Consider the following 20,294-nt stretch of genomic DNA (forward strand, 5'->3'; position numbering starts at 1 on the left):
TTGCACATTGTACAATTATATTTTTAGGACAAACATATATTTACAAAAAAAGTCAGAGAGGGCCCACACTTAATGTAGGTTCCCCTTCTGCACCTTGTTACCACAGATTCTATAAGTTGAGAAGTAGCTAAAAGTGTGTTAAAGTTATGTTTGAAAGTCACGTCACAGATCTCAGACAGAACATACTTTAACTCTGGCTCACACAGGAAAGGGAAATACATGCGCTATAAAAATGTTAAATCATTTGTGACCTCTTCCTCTTTCCTCTTTCACATGTGGTTTGAAATGGATCTGCTCATGGCAATCAGCTAAGATACTGTGACCTTTTCTTTTGTTCCGCAGCTCTTTGTTTTTAGTTCACTTTTATTGTCAAAATGACATTTCGACAGTGTCACTGTATTACCAACCAAATGGAACATTTTTGATAATGAGAATTTGACAACAGAGTTTTGGAATTTAATAGCATACATAGACGGTAGAGCACTTATCACTTCTGCTTATCCAAATGTAGGTATGCTATACATGCAACACTTACAGAAATTTGAAATGTATGTTAACAGTAGCAACATTATATTTTTATTAGGAATTTAGTAATTATGTCTTTAACAGGGAACCTACGGCTCCTGTGGAAATGCAGTGACACTAAAAGTGTCCACTAAGGACTGTTTGAATTATTTTCATGAAAAATGTAAATATATGTTGCATTCACTTTAGTTAAAAAGCTGTATTAAAATCTAATAAATGAAATGCAAATGATGATACCATGTTTTTTTGTGATACTATTACATGACACATGTCTTTGGTGAACCTTGGATGTCCAAATTTGTTGTTTTCAGGAAATGGAAAAAACATTCTTTAATTTTTTTTAATTCCGTGTTGTCAAAGCTGACACGCTACATTTTATTGGTTAGATACTTGCAAAAAATGGTTAAAAAATGTAGATACAAGATTTTAGACAGTCAGCAGTGATTTGTTAGTATAGTCTTGAGCTTAGAAAACAACTCTCATCATTACAAAATATGTAATAGGGGCCCCTGGTCAATCTTTGTATCGACTAATGACCTTTGGCCTTAGGAAGGATGATGACCCCTAAAATGATGTAACAGACAGTTATCATTCAATGAAACATAACTATTAATACATAATTTGTCGCATGAGACTGGGCAACATTTATGCTCGAATCTCAGGTGTCAATGTTTTTTGCTGTCGTATGTTCCCAGATCATTCATCTGTTGTGTAAGATCTTCCGAATGTTAAGGGTCAAGACTGCTTTTGTTGATCTATGAAACTACCTTTGACCCAGTTGCCATGGCTTTATTATCTGTTTAGACTACCCTTCCCCACTCTCTATTCACATCTGTCTGATTTACCCTTCTCTCTTGTGAGGTCTGTGTTCTAGCGATGAGCAGTTAGACTTTTCCCTTGACATCATTTCCCTGGAAGAACAAAGGCTACGTTCCACTTACCTTTCTGGCTAAATGATTCTTCCCCTGGCTGTGCGTCACTGTTCAGAGGAATAGCTGCAGAATTGATGAATCATTGCCAACCCACTACAACCACTAAAAAATCTTCAATGAATGATTTGTTCCTTTATTAAAGGTAGTGAAAGTAGTGAAATGTGCTGGAGATGGGCAAGTGTGTCCTGTTAATTGTTGTCAAATTATTTGTTCTTTTGTGTTGTAATATTGTAAATTCCATATTTAATGGATTAAAAAACTAAAGTTCACAAAGTTGAATAGGCTGTTATTTATGTAATTTGTTACATCATTGTTCAATAAGTCCAAAGGACTCAAATCCAAAGATGATTTATAATTACTCAGTAAATCAAAGAGGTTTTTAAACAGTTTAAAAGGTTATTGAATCTGAAACTTTAATTTGAAGAGTTGTAGACGTAAAGCACTTTTTCAACTGGAATAATTAATCGAGGAACAGACTTTAAATTACTTGTAATGCCTTCATGTTATTTATATGCAGTATTTACCTAATTATGTATGTATTTTGAGTTCTGTTTGTATATAAAATATACATGCATAGATGCACTTGTGTGTACACACAACATTTTTGAATAAGAAATTATTTTAATATGATGCAAGAATGACTCAGGACTATTTTAGTTCTCATAATCATGTTATCTTTTGATTGCATCTACGTTAACATTTTTTTATGAATAGTTTGTGCATCTTTTTTTCTGTGGGTGTGGTTTCTGAAATATATATAAATAAATAATTTTATTCAGCAAACTTGAACATACATTTCGACATTGCGTTATAAGGTTAGTGTGCCAAACAAAAATATACAGAAATTGCCACTAGATGGAGCTCTATGATAGAATAGAGAACAACTTTCTGCTTTGTCCTCATAATTTAGTCCTAGTTATTTCATTTAATTTATTCTCAAATAAATGTTAACTCATATATAACTCGTATATTTTTGTCAGTAAATATGTAACCAAAGGGCCTCACAAGATAAACATATTAAATGATGCTCTTTGAAAATTTAAAGCTGCAACAAGGTTTCTGGGTTAAGCTGGCGGTGTGGTTGGGAAACTAATTTGGAACATTTTTGTCTGTTTGTGAATATTTGAATAAACAAAAACGTATAAACAAACAATACAACTGAATTTAAATATTCAATGACTAAAATAAAAAGAAAGCATGTGATATTCAAAAAGTCATTCTCTCTGTTTGGAGCTGGTGTCTGCAGGTGTAACGCTATTCTGCCTGAGGAGTGAAATCACAATTTTAAAATTCTGCTCAAAGTCATAACAGGGATTGATTCAGTCATCAAATCTGCTTAAATAACATTTAATAACAAAATAATGTGTTGGAGGAGAATAAGAAAGTACACAGATATCTACATCAATTGCAGAATAATTGTAATACAGCCAGAATCTCTTGAATCTTTTTTTGCAGAAGGATGAAAGTGTCACACAGGCAAAAATAATGTTTAATATTTCAAACACAATACAAGCAAACTGCGTAGTTTATCTGTCGTTCCACCCTTACGTAAGAAATCGCTATGCACTTTACTACTTTCATTCCACTTCACGGACCTCAAAAACTACATGCTTCCGGAAATCTGCCGGAAGCATGAGATGATTGGCTACACTTGCGAGTGACGTCATATACCCGCGCTTTGTTTGTTTCGTCACCTCGTTGGCGGGATTCAGGCTCCAGGAAGAGACAGACAGCACTTGTTTTGAGATGTAAGTTTATAACGGTGCATTAACATTCACACACAGAGGTTTAATGACGTTAAGGGACCTGCTCTTGTTAGTCGGAAAGTATATAACGTTGAATACACAATTAATAATTCGTATGTAGGACCGAAAGCAAATCATGTTGACATTGGATTGTTTTAACCTGTTATTCCAGCACGATTGAAGTTGTTTACGCATCAGTTTACAGTTTTTCCTGTACTTCTGTCTCTTTGTACGTCTAGTCAAATGCTTACATTTAACTACATTGTGTCGCTGTAATCACAATCAATGTTTTGTTTGATAAAAACACTGCAAACGCTTCTTCTGTGTAGAATTGCAATGCAGTTTTCAGGCAACAGAAGAAAGAAGGTGATTGGCAGCTCTCAAAATGATCTGTATGATCACTGCCTTCAGTTCTATGCCCAGCCTCCGCTTGAGAACATCTCTCTTACTGAGTTTGAGACTTTTGCTGTGGAAAGGTTAAAATGTAAGTCATTGTTCATGAAGATTTAATGCTCATGTGACCATTGTATTTGGCATTTTGACACGTGTGTGATATGTAAAATGTATCATTGTTTATTCTTTCAGTGCTCAAGACTGTTGATAATCTGGGTGTCAGCTATTTGAAAAATTCAGAAGCGTACCTCAAAAAAATTGAAAAAGAGTATGCATATCTCAACTTCCCATACAGAACTGAAATGGTAAGGGGAATACTGTTTATTTACATTTTTAAACATCCTATTCTTATCCTTACTATCCTTATATGCTCTGACTTAAAATAATGGAATTTATAATTAGTAACAAAAACATCGTTAACATATGGCAAAAGTTTAATTACTATTTGTAAATTGTGTCGGATTAAAGCGTCTGCCAAATATGTAAATGTATATTTCAATGTATCAGTTTTGAAGAGAATGGCTTTTAATGTTTTCGAGACTGCTTTTGTTATTGTAATTTGTTTGAGTGTATTTCATGTTTTTTTGTTTCCCGTCTTTTCTAATAAATTAGGAGGACCGTAAAAATCAAGGAGGGCCATCTGAATATGAGAAACGGAGAAAAGATCATATCTCCCATTTTATTCTACGCTTGGCCTATTGCCAGACGTAAGTATTGTTCATTTTTAATTCAGGATGTTATCATACAGTAATAATAATAAAAAATGTTTGGTCTTTATTCAAGTGCTGAATGTTTGTGTATACTGTATAATATTTATTATTAAATATCAATTTATTTGTTAATCTGCATATATGTACTGTGTAATATCGGATGAGCCTAAACATTAATGTATTCCTTTTTTTGTTTTCAATGTATAGATTTACATTTAAATGGAGAATCTGTTTTGTTCTGTGACCACACAGTTCTTAGATGTTGTCTAAATAAAAGTTTTCTTTTATTTTAGTGAAGACCTCAGGAGATGGTTTATCCAACAGGAAATGGATCTTTTCCGTTACCGGTTTGGTATTCTTTCTCCACAGCACAAGACTGAGTTTTTACATAAAAACAATCTTAATTATGACACGGTGAGTTTTTTTTTTGCCAATTCATTTGAACTCTCTCACCTTTGATCTTGCTGTATATGCAGAATTTTTAAATATCTAAATAATAAAGCTGTTGATAAGTAATCTTTCATTACATATTTGAAGATTTTCTGTTTGTGTCAGATTTGAGATTTTTATGTGGATGCTGGACTTTCTTATTTTATTGATCTAATTACAATTACTCTACAGCACAAGCACAAAGTGTCCTCCATTTTGATGCTGTCAATGCTTTCTGCCCTGTTTACTGTCTTTGGTAGTGAAATAAATGTGCCTTGATTTCACTTCTTATTGGATTATTTCCCCTGCATGATTCATTGTCATTTAAAAAATGTACAGGTTCCTTTGGTAAAAATAGTGATTTTTGTCTACCGTCCTATAGGGGGCAGTTGTACTTCACTGAAATGATATCTCATGGTTATGTCTGTGTGTTTAACTTTCAGCAATATTTTCTCATAGGAGTCAAGTTGTTACTTTGCTGCAAAGTCACTCAAATGAATGTCAATTTTTTATTTAGTCTTTATTTTGACCTTTTTTTACGTGACAGTTAACACAATTTTCTAGTGATGCTTTGTCTTTTTGCTGCATGTTTGAAACAATCCATATGTTTATGTTTATTTATAATATACAGGTAAGTGCAGAGGAGAAGACGATCCTAAAAGATAAGCTCATCACTTCCACTTATGGTTTAAGTGGAATCACAGTGGACGCATATGAATTCTACAAAGTAAGTTGATAGACATAACATTTACTAGTTATCAGAAGAGATCTGGGCAAGGAATTGTGTCTATCTGAACCATACTTTCTGACCTTTTCTTTTATGAAATGTCCATGTTATAGAAGTTGTTGTCGTTATTAAGAACAAGCAACCTGTCCTGATTTATTATTTTTCTGTGCCAAAGGTGCCTTTTCAGGATGCCCTGGATTTGGTTCGGTCAAGGAAAGTCTACTTGCTGGCTGGCAATGCCTATATTCCCCACCAGGACATTGTCACGATTGTCCTTAATGACTTCCGCACAAGACTGTCTAAAGCACTCGCAGTAAGTAACATATGTGAAGTTATTGACACAGTTCCACATAATACTTCTGAGCATTGGGGCTCTGAAACCGACTTTCGATCGGCTGATATTTATATTTTGAGCATTTTGTTACACAAACACGGTACACCAGTTTACTCTGATAAATTGGTTTCTCATTTTAACTTGTGGTTTAATGAGCTTTCATTTTGTGCATGTTTTAAAAACAAAAAGTATACAGAAGATGTGCCTGTCTTCTCATCATTTAGATTTATTTTTGAGTCAGTTTATGCATTTCGGATATTCCGTGACACTTTTGATGATTACTATTATATCTTTTACCTTACAATAAAATTTTACTTGGAATCTGACTAATAACTGGGCTATAGACAAATTTTTCCACTGGTTGCACTGGTGTGACTCACTTTCTTAGTGAGTCGCACCAACTTACAATTTGGTTTCACCCTTTTTTTTTCTGTAGTTAAAAATAATAGTTAAACTATATTTGAATGGATTATTATTGCCACTTCCATAGACATCAGTGTGTATTATACAAATATGTGTATATGTGTTTCCTGCTTCTACGCACGTTTTTATAAATTTCTGAAGCCTAAAATAAACATTATGTTATTGAAAGTTCTGCATAGTTGGAATATGTGGCAAGCGCGGAGTACATCTCTCTGGCTCAGTGCCATCTAAACCACTAAATGTTCCAATGATAATCACACCAGTGGAATTGTGCGCATCAAAGGGTTTACCTAAAAGTGCCCATTTGCCAGCTATATACCAAAACAACCTGAACATTACCCATTACATTTTACCTCACACATTATCAAAAAATGATCGCATTTGCGACCATTTTGGTCCAGTCTAGTCAGTTCAGTGTTTATTTGGAATGCATGATGAAACCAGGTGTGATGCCTCTGTCTTTGCTGGTCACATGGTCACCGCCTGTGACACCGGTTCTACATCATCTCCTACTTTTACATTATTGCATCTTTGCTCCACCCACTGGTATTTTGTTGTTGAGGAGCGAGTGGTTCTGGAAAAGTTGTTTAATCACGATAAGTTTTCAATATAAGAATAATAAAGAGCCTCTTTGGTGAGGCTTCCAAAGGATCCTGACATCAGAGAGAAATGTATTTTTTATTTCCATTCCATAGAAGAGGGCAGTTACCCTCATGTCCTTGTTTTTAGAGGTTCTTGGGGGGGTTGTTCTGGGTTACAGAAATATATCTGAAGCTCACAGTTTGAGTAAACGGGAAGGTGCATTAAGGTGATGTTGGATGGCTGGAGAGGTAAAGCGATCTAGATGTTAGAGCTGTCCTGAGATGAGTTTTTTTAAAGTTGTGTAGAAGAGTGGGTGTCAATGCTGATGGTTTGGAGAGTCTGCGCTTGGACTGCTTGATAGCACGCACGCTGAAGTCGCAGGTCATTTCCACCCTCAGACTGAAATTAAAGGGCGGCTGGAAGAGTGAGGAGGTCATGGGGCGGCTGTGGGTCAGGAAATCAAAAGCAGATTTTCTGTGAGCTCCTGCCAAGATTGCTGTACTCTTAGTGGAGGCGTCTCAGTTTTTTCCAAACCTGCCAAATGGCAGTAAATGTGCTTTCCTGCGATAGGTTGTTGTCCTCTGATTTTTTTTTTTCGTGGGATTGTATTCATGGTGTTGAGTTTTCTCTCCTTGCATCATATTTATAACTCATGTAAATATAATGTGTGTCAGGAGATTCCCAGCAGACGGCACATGAGGGCCTTTGATGTGGGGTGTTAGCTTTGCTGCCTCATCATTGTCTTTGTTAAGCAGCACTAGCACACATTTCAATGTACTGGTTCTTACAGATTCCAATCATTTAATAGATTCATATTTTGATTATCCATCCATCCATCCATTTTCTACCGCTTATCCGAACTACCTCGGGTCACGGGGAGCCTGTGCCTATCTCAGGAGTCATCGGGCATCAAGGCAGGATACACCCTGGATGGAGTGCCAACCCATCGCAGGGCACACACATTCACTCATTCACTCACGCACTCACACCCTACGGACAATTTTTCCAGAGATGCCAATCAACCTACCATGCATGTCTTTGGACCAGGGGAGGAAACCGGAGTACCCGGAGGAAACCCCTGAGGCACGGGGAGAACATGCAAACTCCACACACACAAGTCGGAAGCGGGAATCGAACCTCCAACCCTGGAGGTGTGAGGCGAACGTGCTAACCACTAAGCCACCGTGCCCCCCTATTTTGATTATCAAATGGCATATTTTAAATACAATTAATAATTCAGATTGCAGACTTGTATGTTTGGTTAAATGTGCAGCAGAAATATGTGCAGTTGACTGAAGTCTAAAATAATATTATGGTTAGTGCCTTTGCATGTTCAAGGCAGGGATTGACATTATGCTTGTGCGGTGGTCTGGGGCAATCATAAAAAAATCTGTGAAGCGACAGATTAGTTTGTCTGATCTGGTCTTTAAACTGCAAACAAAACAGGGGAGGTAGGTTGACAGACTTTTATTTATTGACTAGAGATGCACAATGTATTATCGGCCATATCTGTCTTTCTGCCATGATCATTCACTTACTGCTATTAGCAAAACATTGTTGATGTAGGTACAGTATGAGGATATTTATCAATGTGTTAATTATAATAAGAAAATTTCATGGAGATTGATGTTTGAATGCTTTCTTTCTGAAGACCTGTTAGATTTGTGGCTATTGAGAACACCTCTGGGTTGCACTGGAAGAACATCTTTCTGGTGTGTTTATTTATTTAAAAATAATATGAAGAATCTTTAACTAGTGTGAAGTAGGCTTCGTACATGACTTTAAAAAAAAAAAAAAGCACTAAATGTCACCGTTTTCCACGGTCAAAGTTTTTAAATAAAAGCAGTTGTCCACCTTTTGAAAAGTATGTTGGCCAATATATCAGTTGTCGTCTTCCGATGTTAAAGACTTTTTAGTATTGATGCACATCTATTTTCTTGGGTAATGTATCTACACAGGAAATTGTGGGTATTAACTGAAGAGTGTTGAATAACAGGCGCCGGTGACAAAAAACAAGATGTTTGTTGAATGTCATGACAGCTACAAAATAAATGCAATGATGAAGCTGCAGTCTGTTGGTTCACAGTAGACCGAATGTGTTAATGAGCTCTGTAGTCCACCTATAACATTTAGATTCATGCTTTTACATTTTCACAAATATAAAGTTGATGCAACGTGATCTGATAGGACTTCCTCAAGGTTCTCCTCTAGTCAAACCAAATAAGGACTTAAACCAGCTATTTAGAGCTGCGTAGAAGTAAAACAACAGTACTAATACTACTATGTGTAATAAAAATCTGTCACAAATAACTGTGAAACACAATATACTAAAATGTTTGTCTTAGAGGAATGTTTTGTAATCCTTTCGTGTATGAAATTATTTTCTTGAACCATGGATTCAGGATCTGTGATTGCAAACATCACAATAGAATGAACGACTAAAGGCTTTGCCTGTTTCTGTAAGTTACTCAGGTAACAAAAGATGTGTATGAGAGAGAGAGAGAGGGGGAGAGAGAGAGTGTGATTACCTGCGTCTTCTGGGACAATCGATAAATTGTTAAAGTGTCATTTTATTGTGTTGCTGTGGTGGAATGATACAAAACATTAAAGCGTCCTTTTGTGATATTATATCAGCAGCACTCGTGGATATTCTGGTGTCAGATTGAAGGATCAGAACTAATTATTAGGGGTGGGAAAAAAAAAAGATTCACAATGAATATTGATTCAATCTGCTAGCGATTCGAATCGATTCACAAATAGTGGGGTTTTGGGTGGCTGGTTGGCTGTGCAGGGCAAATAGGGCAACCCTCTGTTATTAATCTTTTTTAATCTTTTAATTACTTTTAAAATAACATTTTCATTTAATGAAAATTAACTTTGATGTCAAATTCTTAAATGTATATCTAAGAGACTGTTAAATGTAGCTCACAGGGCCATGGATTCCTGAATGGTATATCTGGAAGGTATCATCTTAATTTAGCATTTAAATCTCTACGTCAGGCATGAATAGCTGAAAAGCACGAGCAGTGTGTCCATCCGGTATTTTTTTTTAAGACACTAATATTGGTAAAATGACCACTCTTTTGATGTATGTGTATTATGATTTTTTTATACGATGTGGCAATGCGTAGAAGTGACTGTCGTTTAAAAAGGAAATATTTTGTGATTTTTAAGATTCTACTTTGGTTCATGGAGTGTCCAACAGCAAGTTTACGTACAGACATGGTATAAAATCACTCTATTATTATCTAACTCAAGTGATTCGTTGGGCGATTCATCTGTATAATCAGAGTGGTTTCTTTCAAACCACTCTGATCTGCTTGGTAAGATGGTCCTGTCTGCTGTGATTGGTCTACCGCGTCCAGTTTCGCAAATGGAATGTGGGCGGGCATCACACGAAATGACGAAGATCAAACATGGAGCTGAAATTAGAATGACAGATGACTTGTTCACGTGATTCAGAGTCGACTCCTTTTATCCCAAGGCAATAACTTTGTTTTTCGTTCACTTTCGGCTTTACAACTTGGCACTGCATGAAATGTAATTTTAATTGTAATAGTAACTCTTTAACATACAGCACTGAGTCACATTAAAATTACTATTATGTACATATTTTAATGTCTGACAGCAGAATATGTCAATGAGAATGGCTTTACTGGGCACTCAGTTGCATTAAAATGCAATGAGTGACAGTTCTAGGTGTAAGTACCAACAGTAGTCTTACTCTGAGCACAAACGTGACGCGATGACATCTCAAATCTTAAATATGCTTATGATTTCATCAAGAATCGTTTCTAAATCAAATCGTGACCCTATACGAATCGATTCGGAAAAGAATTGAGAGGGACCAAATGATTCCCACCCCTACTTATTATCCTGTGATATACTGCATGGCTTATAGTTGAAATTATAGGTGAGACATTTGTAAAAACAGCTTATAATGACTACACTATATCGCTTAATGTTTACCCATTATTCAATTGAGATAATATATAAATGAACACTATAAATAAGTTAGATATAAAAAATATTAAGTGGTGTTTAAATATTTTGTTCATTCTGTGAAAAGGTAATAGCTGCATGTTTGTCGTTTTCACTCCATTAATACCCAAACTTCAAATGAGAGTTTCTGCCGTGGTAAACAATGCAGCAGCCATTTTAATTGCGGCTATAACCGGAGAAATTAAAATGTGCAGAGGATATAGAGTACAATAATAAATCGGACAGCTTTGTGAACTCAGATTACTTAACAACATTAGTCTGCCCAGCTTGCGTTTAATTGGGCATTTTAATTGAAACTGGGGAGCGGTTGTGTTCAGTTGATCACTGGTAAGTGGAGGAAAGACGGGCTTTGTTCATTTAATACTGGCGTGTAGTCTGCATAAATTTCCCAGTTTTTTGGAGATTCTAGACTTTCGCCTGTTTTTGAGGGCTATTCTTTTCTGCAATACGCAAAAAAATGCTGCTCGTCTGCTTACTGTCAGAAATGGATGGCTGGTGCAAAATTAGGAAAAGCTCTTCTCGGCTTGGTAAATTATTTTTCACCCTGGCATAGAGAATATATATACTGTACATCTATTTGTCAGATACATGCCATCCGTTAAGGCAGGACATCACTGTGATTCTGTCAGACAGCTGGACAGCTGGTGGGATGGGTTTTAGTTTGGCAGAATGTTCTCAGAGAAAGCCATTTAAATTATTGTTTTGCAGAGAACAGATTTTACTAGTCAACAATCTCCTTTCTCTCAGTATATCGAAGCCGTATTAGCCGGTGCATTAATCCATCTTGGCTAATGAAAACATATGCTGCCAGCACATTTCCCTTTTGATGGAGTTCTGGATAGCTGGCCCTAGAAGAAAATGAAACGTGTCAATCTTCATCTTCCTCGATTCTATAAATCAAGCTAGGATCGGGTCTTTTATGGCATTCTGAATCATTTCCCCAGACACTGTTTGAAATCAGTTGCCTTGGTGTACTGAGGGATGTCTGGTTGAGGGCATCGCCTGATGTAGCTCAATATGGCATTTTTGTGTGTGTGCTGTGAGTGACCTTTTTAATAAAGATGACATCAGGTGCTGTTACAAGTGAGCCTTTCTAAATGTGAGAAGATTGCTGCATTTCTTTGACAAACTGAGGAAGTTAAGCTTTGTCTAGTTTTGCACTAAAAGCTTTTTGTTTGTTAAGTGGACTTACTCCGTGTTGCAGTGCAAGACACATTGAAAATTTTGGATCTCCGAAACACCAAAGTCAGAGCTGTGGTGCTTATGTAGAGATGCAGGTTCAAATCCGGCCTCCAGCATCTTATCTCAATGCCATTGTTCTTGTTTCTTGCCAACGATTCCCTCTCTTTATACTGTGTTTAATAAACTTTAGAAAGCACATAGATGTATTAAAAACATTCTGAATGATAAGTGCAATTGTTGAGTTTGTTGCCTCGGGTGTAAATACAGTAGTACCCCAGACATGCAAGGTGTGACTTCCCAGTTATGATTCAAAGGCTTGCATCATATTCAGTTTAAAAAAAATTGGCCGCAGTCACCACCCAGTAGAATGTGGTGAAATAATAGGTTATCACGTTGAGTTAATTGTGTCCGTATTGAACAAACAGAGTGTCAGACATGAGGATCCATTCATAATCAAAGCTGAGCTGAAGCTTATGTTTTCACATTTAAACAAACAGAGGGAATTACAGAGACGATGGAAATGGCTCCTCAAATGCCGTCATGGATGAAGCGGCTCCCTCAGTAAACATTCAACACTTTGAAAATAAGACCTCTGATATAATAAGTCTCTTCAATGACAGAAATTATTATAAGCATGAGACTTGAAGAATGTGAAAGACTTTCTCATCTCACCCCTCAATCCTAATGGAGTTGTATTAGTTATGAGGTTTGCTTAAAATCCTCTATTTGCACATTTTCTGTGACTATATTAATGTGCGTTCTGAAAATGCCCCTTATTGGTGCTTATGCTCTAGAGAAATGATGTGTTATTAAGGGCTGTCAAAGGATTAATCACATCCAGAATAAAAGTTTGTCTTTACATATTATGTCTGTGTACTGTACATATCACACTGAAGGGCATTATCCTGCTTATTACACAGCTACTTGGCACATGAGAAATAAACTGGACATTAAATGTGAATTTGAAATATTTGATTTACTCATTTTTACCGAATGCTGACCTTCTGCGAGGAAAAGCCATTTAGCTTCGATTTTAAAGTAAGAAACGACGTTTAAACTTCACGAACAGGTAAATTGGTTTAATCATTCATAAATATAATATCATATATGTTATTAAACGACATATTTATAATTCTTTTTTATGTAATATTAAACTGCCCCTCTGGAAATTATTTGCAGTATCTGGTTTACAGGCTGTTATTAGTTTTGAGGCGGTTGTTATTTGAAAAGAACAACCCTTCGAATGTTGTGACTGGCCATTTAGAATCAAGCATTCAAATGAGCCGTGTATTAATGACAAATAATTTTAATTATATGTAAATGTTTATATTTTTTATTTAAAGTTGTGCATGTAGCCTATGTGTGTGTTTTTAGAAATACAAAATTACTATGCACAGAATAAACTGTTATTCTGGATTCAATTAATCATGATAAATCGTTTGACAGCCCTAGTTGTTTTAAAGATTTTTTTAGATCTTTTATAATGGAGGTATGCCGATTTAATCATATCAATGTTCTTATTCTCATTAAACAGAACTATTAAAAAACCTAAAAATATCCTTAGTTTTCTCTTTGAGCTGTCTCATCTTCGTGTTAACCCTGAGAAGCAGGTTTTTTGCTCAAGGAACAGGATGTTTATCACTAAAACAGTAGGTAGCTTCACAGATCTTAAAAATGTGTGCTGTCACGCAGGCATGAATTTTTCATTGCACTGTAATAATATAGTTTTGTGTGGGGTAAAAAACCTGGACATAAGAGTTTGTTGTTTGAAAGTTACATTTTGCATTGTAGTTTCCATTCGAGAGTGATTACTTCAATTTATTTGGCTGAAAGTGATGCTTCCTTAATTGGATGTTTTTAAATAGTCTGGAAAGGAATCAAATGAAGCGTATATTTTCCCCTTTAGATATAAAATCGTTAAAAAAAATGTAGTTTTGGAGAAGACAGGATGATTTTTTTTATGGTGAGGATGTGTGTGTGTAGATATGTTATGTAAAACTTTTTTTATCAGATTTTAGGGGCTAGAACTAACTGGTGTAAAAATGATTGCATTGCAATATTCTGCTCTGCTTAAAACAGAGCGGCTGTTTCTTCAGTGCCACTATTGTGATGCAAAGAAAGCAAAATGCAAACAATGATCTAAAAAAATATCATTGCCTTACGACAACAAATTGCTTAAAAATACACAACAAACTGCTCTTTGCTAATGTAAATTCTTGTCATTCTTTAGAAGAGACTGTCCGTGCATGAAAAATACGCTTCTTAGTAATGTGCTCCCAGTAGGGATTGCTTCTGGGCATGAGAACCTTAGAACAAATATAATGTAATATTTACTGAGTTTGAGTTTTGGCCACAATGTTCTTCCTTAGACCTCCTCAGCAAGTCCTGACTTCAAGGCGTTTTTACTGTACTGTAAAAGCTTTTACACAAGTGTCTCACCACACAAATAGACTGTAAAATTGAGCTTTTTTGTCTGTTTGTCATCCATCATCAGCCGTCATGTATATTAAATTCAATTAAACTAGAATCATTTCACATATGAAATGTTTAGCGTGTAGGAAAATCAGTGTGAATGTGAAAGGATGTTCGTCTGATCTTATACAGTTTCTAATCACACTTTCAATATCTTTCTTGCTATTTTCACTTTGACTGAAAATGTGTTTTTTTATGCCATTTCTGTTTAAAGAAAAATGGACCTTTAATGATTTTTATGCCATTTCAAAATTGTACCTGTAATGCCTTAAGTGAACAGATTTATATCACAAGTAATATTCACTTTTATCATAGTTTCAACCCAAGTGGTGTTGGTTCAATTTTAGCCATTTCTTTTTTTTTATCTCTGGTTTGTGAAACATTACCTGCTCTCTAGCCATCACACACTTTTTAGAAAGCTCGACCTAATTGAGTGTCACAGAGGATGGGAAAAAAGCAACTTCCACTCTGCCTGCCAACGATTCAATTGGAGCTGTCAATCCAGAGGCCAGTTTAAACCGCTGGGCTGTAGCTGGTGCGTCTGGTCGGGCCGTGGAGGTACCGATGGATTGATAGACACATGCTGAAGTACATGGCACCTGTTAACTCTCAATCATGCTGGGTCCTTTCCTAACAAGAAAAGCCTTCTCCATCAGATTAATGTTTTTTCTCTTGTCCTTTTTGTGTGATTAATGAGCAAGCTTAGCTGTTGTGTGTCCAACTAAAGGACTGGTTTAGCCGGATGTTCATTACATAATCAATGAGAATGGACTCTGATAACAAGTTGTGTCAAAGCTTGTGAATCGGCTTGGATTTCCTTTTTTCTAAAGAGTGTATGTTCTGCATAGCTCAACATATTTAGCTGCACGAATTGACTTTTACAAAATCATCAGACTTGACAAATATTACTATTAAGCAAAGCATTTAAATGAAATTCCCTCTTGGAAATTAATCAGTCGGCTTGTAAATGAAGGAATTTTGTTTATATATAAAGTCTTCTGATAATGCTCTCTGCTAGAACATAAAGCAGCAAATTATAACAGGAATATTAATGAATGATAAATGCATTTTTTTCAACGCCATGTAGATCTACAAGTTTTGCCAACAGTTGTTATTGGAAGAAGCTAATTTGTGTTGTATATTTTGTAAAATACTGTTGCATCCTGCTTTTGGTGTTACTAGTACACAAAAAAAGGAAGTCATTTTGTAGTCCATATAGACTAGAGAGATCTCAATTTAACTCTTTTGCACCAGCAGGGCAAATATGGCATCAGGCAGTCAAAGCAATAGGTCAGTGGCTCAAAGCAAAGTCCTCAAAGCTCTTTAAGGCAAGCGTGTAATCAAACTGATCTTCTATATCAAACATTTATAAAGTCCAGTGGTCATCTGCTGTTGATGTATGAATGTGTAAATCCAGTCAGGAGATCTCTCCTACACTGCCGAACGTCCTGATGAATGCAGTAGGAGAGAGATGACCTCATGGCATTCAGATAACAAGATTGATTTGGGTTTCTCGTGGCAAGTCTTGCCTGGCATGTAATGATGTGACCGCTGCACACATTTATCAGAGCTCCGCTTGTAGTCCTGTCTTTAGGATCTCTTCTCTTGTTGACATGCAGAGCAACAAGCACTTCAAGTAATTTGCGCTTTGGGGGAGATGGGAGTCTTTGAGGCATGTTTTGTAGAAACAAACAAACGTGTGCAGCTCAGAAGAGAATCATTTTATAAATATCTCCTGCTTGTGGTATCAAAATATCATTATTGACATGTTATTTGCTTTATATTGTCTTTTACAGCAAGTTGTTTGTATGGAATATGAAAATGAATGGTGTTAATTGAGGTAGCTTGATGTGTGGGTACTTGCAAACAAGATTGTTTAAGTACGTTCAGTTTTTTCCTTGTGTGGAAAATCAATCGGGTGTAAATCAGTGGTCGGGAAGATTTAATATAACATTCATCTGCCAACTTTATTTTTGTTCTCGTATTTAATGAATCTTGAATTATAAGAAAGTGCTTTTTATTTGATGTTAATGAGGTTGTGTGAAATATACATTTTTATAGTCATTTCAAGATTTGAGGTGATAATTTGGCCATTTAAAAGCTTTGATGATGTTAATGCGACACATGATGGATCATTAGAGAGACAGAGATTGGTGGAAGAATAATAACATTAGGCCTTTTTTCCTTTTGTGCTGCAGAAATGTTTCCAGGAAGAACGATTCACACGCTCGCTGTGCCGCTCCACACCGCCCACTTGTGAAATGCGGTTGTCGCTTCAATTTTCCTCTTACAAAAAGCCGAGGCTTCTGAAAGCCTCTTGAATATAAATATTTTAGGGTTGTAATTATTTGAGATGGAAGCATTGATGTTTAAATATTAAAGGCTTCTTCTCTCAGTATGCCGTGACAGTATGTAGAAGAACCCTTGAACGGCCTTACTGTGCGCTGAGGCTTTTACAGCATCAGATTATAGCTCTAGTATGGAGAGGTAATTGTGTTTTCAGTTGTTGTATTAGCAGCCATGAAGATTTTCATTTCTTGTTTGACCTACATGCTTGACATTTATTCACACTTCAGTGTTCATTGTGAATGAATATGGCAACATGGTTGATGATAGGAAAGCCATTTTATTTAAGCGTGTTTTCAGCGTGCTGTGTGGCATTGAAACTTCAATGCACTGCATCTGCTGTCATTACATTTGCATTTGTTCAAGGCACTGATCAAACTGAGAAAGAGCATTGTATTGGCAACGCAAAGGTTGTGGGTTTGTTTCTTAGGAACACATGGTGCGTTTAAAGGTGCAATGTGCGATATTAAGGAGGATCTCATGACAGAAATGCAATATAATATACATAACTATATGTTCAGAGGTGTATAATGACCTTACATAATGAAGCTTTATGTGTTAATTACCTTAGAATCAGAGCCATCGATACAGAGAGTTCTGTCAACGGAGGTCAAAATGCTGGAGGGTGACGTGATTCATGGAGCCTTCAGATAGTTCCAGGAAGATATGTTTTTCCTTTAAATGCTTTATCTTTAATTTTTTATTCATAAAATGGCTTTTGTCTTTAAAGGGTCATCTGCTTGCCGGGCCCTTACACATTTTTTGAGGCTATCTGCTCCTCCCCAAGTGTTTATTTTTAGGTGATTTATTTTTCATAGATAAAATGAACGTTTGATCTAAAACGTTTAACCATTTATTTAAACATGATCGTGAACACAATTAAATGCTGCTTATCTAGAGAGCTCAGAGACGCTGTGACTAAATTGTGTGATGTCACAATCATTTGTCTGATAACCTTCCAATTTTTTTTATAAAGACGTTTAGCTCGCTATTCGTAAATCCTCACAGGTTACTTCAGATGTTCTGAATGGCTCTACAGGTGTTTGCTTTGTGTCTCCTTTTGACGAGTGGACATGGCAGATGGGTATCATGGGAAATTTCAAATTGACCTCGCATGAGACGTAACCTTCGAGTTTGTCAAACTGCTTTGCTCCTTTCTCTTCCTTTCTCAAGTACTTTGTACAGCTGAATGGTCTCGACCAGAACCCCATTGTAAGGAAGCTGAAAATTGGATCAGTGTTTTGTTTTCATATCTCACTAAATACCTTTAGTTAATCCCACATGAGAACTCTGTATGACATCGTGTACAAGATACACATCAAGTCCATTTCTTTCCTGGGACAATCTGGTGGTGTTAAGACAGACATTGAGTTTTTTTAGCCTGTGTTTGAGAGTATTGTGGAGAACACCAGGAATAGGAAAGTTACAGGCCTAGAAAAGACCTCAATCCAGGTTTCGAACTTGGGTCACCTGATGTTCTTTGGCGCCATATGTCAGATTGCTATTAGAGAAAGTTAAGATAATTGTGACAAAAAGGGTCTGCCGGTAACTTCTGATACATGTTCGCAAATAATAGAGTGCCTGTAGATTATTTCAGATAACAAGCAAAGAAAACAAGAAGAACCTTTACTTGGCTAAACTTAGCTCTCCAATATTTAGAACTAAAGCCGCTATACCAAGCTCAAACACTAGATGTCAATGTCCCATACAGTTTCTTTTAATGTGACAGAACTACAGGACCCACTCAACAAGTTGCTCATTTAATAAAATGAACATGCATCACAATTCAACAAATCGTTTATTAATTACAATAATTATACAATTAATAATAATATTCATTTAATATTAGATATATATGAATAGTTCTATTATTAAACACTAGCCAGACCGATAGACTGTTTTGAAGGACACATATTTAATACTTTGACCGCCCAAAGTATTAACTAAATTGTTATATTATAAGTTATATAAATATTAATTTATGTTAATATTTTATTATATACTAATAGCAATAAATAACGTTAAAACTACTTAAGTTTTTGATTCTTTGCGGAGGCCTACAGGACGTTAAGTTTGAGCCACATTACGTTTATGTTTCTGCTGCTGAAATCGTCGCTATCAGTTATAAATAGGAGAACATTTCATAGTAAAGGAAACTGTATATTCATGTAAGGTGAGAGGTTACCTTGAGATGAGACCGTTTCTTTATGCATTGTTTCAGATGAGATAAATGACCTCTAATCGGCGTTCAGCAATGCAGGTCTCCTCAAGTATGTGTGAAAGTTGCCAAAACCTTGAAATGTCGATAAAGCATTGCTGTGTTGAAATACTTTGGATCTTTTCTGGAAAGTCAGTGAGTGATCTATGCAGACCAAAGGGATTGTAAATGATTCTGCAGCATGCATCAATTCACAGCAGACAGCCTGCTGCAGGGTCTGCCAAGCTTTAACGCCAACTCTGCAACTCCGCCACTGTCCCTGAGCTCCACTGAATTTGCATCCAATGACATTTCGGTGTAACGCTAACAAGAGAACCGATGTTTTCGATCAATCAGCTTGTGAAAGGCTTTCAACGTTTTGAAGTCTGCACAGGTATATTGTTGAAAGTGAGTCTATTGTGCTTATGCAGCAAGTGCGCGGCCGGTCACCAAGGTTACTGTTGAATTATGCCTGCGTCTGTCTCAAGGACCCTGCAAAGTTTATTAAGGTATAGAGCTTGTAATTTTGGAGTTTGCCATTGGTTTAAAAGTTACTTCACCTTTGAGGCCACTCATTTAATGAACTGCAAAGTAGACTGCAAAGTGTTTGTCTAACATATAATGTTGCTGTAGGAGTTCCTCCGGCTCTATATAAATCCTCACGCTTTCTTGACAGGATGGAGACGTACAGAAAGACACTCTTAGCCCACCTGTCAGTCCCTCCAGCAAAATATTCCCATCCACATGCTGTTTGAGCTAGACAGGTACGAGTGAGCTCTCCAGACCATGTATTAAGCTGTATTTCATATCAGATTCCTGGAAGGCTTTTCCATTCCCTCTTTTTTGGACACATTTCTTGGAGATAATATTTTGAGGCTGATGCACATTACCAGCTGCAACTAATTTTCATGACCTCTTAAAAACTGAAATCTTTAATATTTTCAAGGATTCATATTTTTTTTACTTCAGGCCCAAGGCACCAGCGGCCCATATTCAGATTTGTAGTCTAATCCTGAATATGTGGTTATAGCAGAGTAAACAAGGGTTCGTTTTTATTACTTTATCCCAAAGCATTACAATATTTCAAGACCAGAATTTCTACAGTTTTGTAGGGTTTGATGGGTAAATTCTGAAGTTAACAACATAAATTGTGGAGAAACATGGTTTTTCTCATATAAATGAGAATACTGGGATACTGCATTTATTTATTTGTTAGATATTATTTACTACCGTGGACTCTGCTGTGATTTTTCTGTTTTTCTTATTTTCTCCTGTAAAGCTGCTTTGGAACAATG

General features: G+C 36.2%; 1 protein-coding gene across 1 annotated transcript in view; it reads left to right on the forward strand.

Annotated features, from left to right (window-relative positions):
* Window positions 1-3,149: 3,149 nt before the first annotated feature.
* Window positions 3,150-20,294, forward strand: part of prim2 (DNA primase subunit 2) — a 51,351-nt gene continuing 34,206 nt past the window's right edge. Inside the window, exons 1-7 of the mRNA XM_056760784.1 lie at window positions 3,150-3,205; window positions 3,532-3,686; window positions 3,788-3,900; window positions 4,208-4,302; window positions 4,599-4,719; window positions 5,366-5,461; window positions 5,637-5,774. Of these exons, the coding sequence (XP_056616762.1) occupies window positions 3,539-3,686; window positions 3,788-3,900; window positions 4,208-4,302; window positions 4,599-4,719; window positions 5,366-5,461; window positions 5,637-5,774 (711 nt within the window). The 5' untranslated portion in view covers window positions 3,150-3,205; window positions 3,532-3,538. The remainder of the gene's footprint in view (window positions 3,206-3,531; window positions 3,687-3,787; window positions 3,901-4,207; window positions 4,303-4,598; window positions 4,720-5,365; window positions 5,462-5,636; window positions 5,775-20,294) is intronic.

This window comes from Triplophysa dalaica, chromosome 11 (assembly GCF_015846415.1).
Source record: "Triplophysa dalaica isolate WHDGS20190420 chromosome 11, ASM1584641v1, whole genome shotgun sequence".
NCBI classification, from domain to species: Eukaryota; Metazoa; Chordata; class Actinopteri; order Cypriniformes; family Nemacheilidae; genus Triplophysa; species Triplophysa dalaica.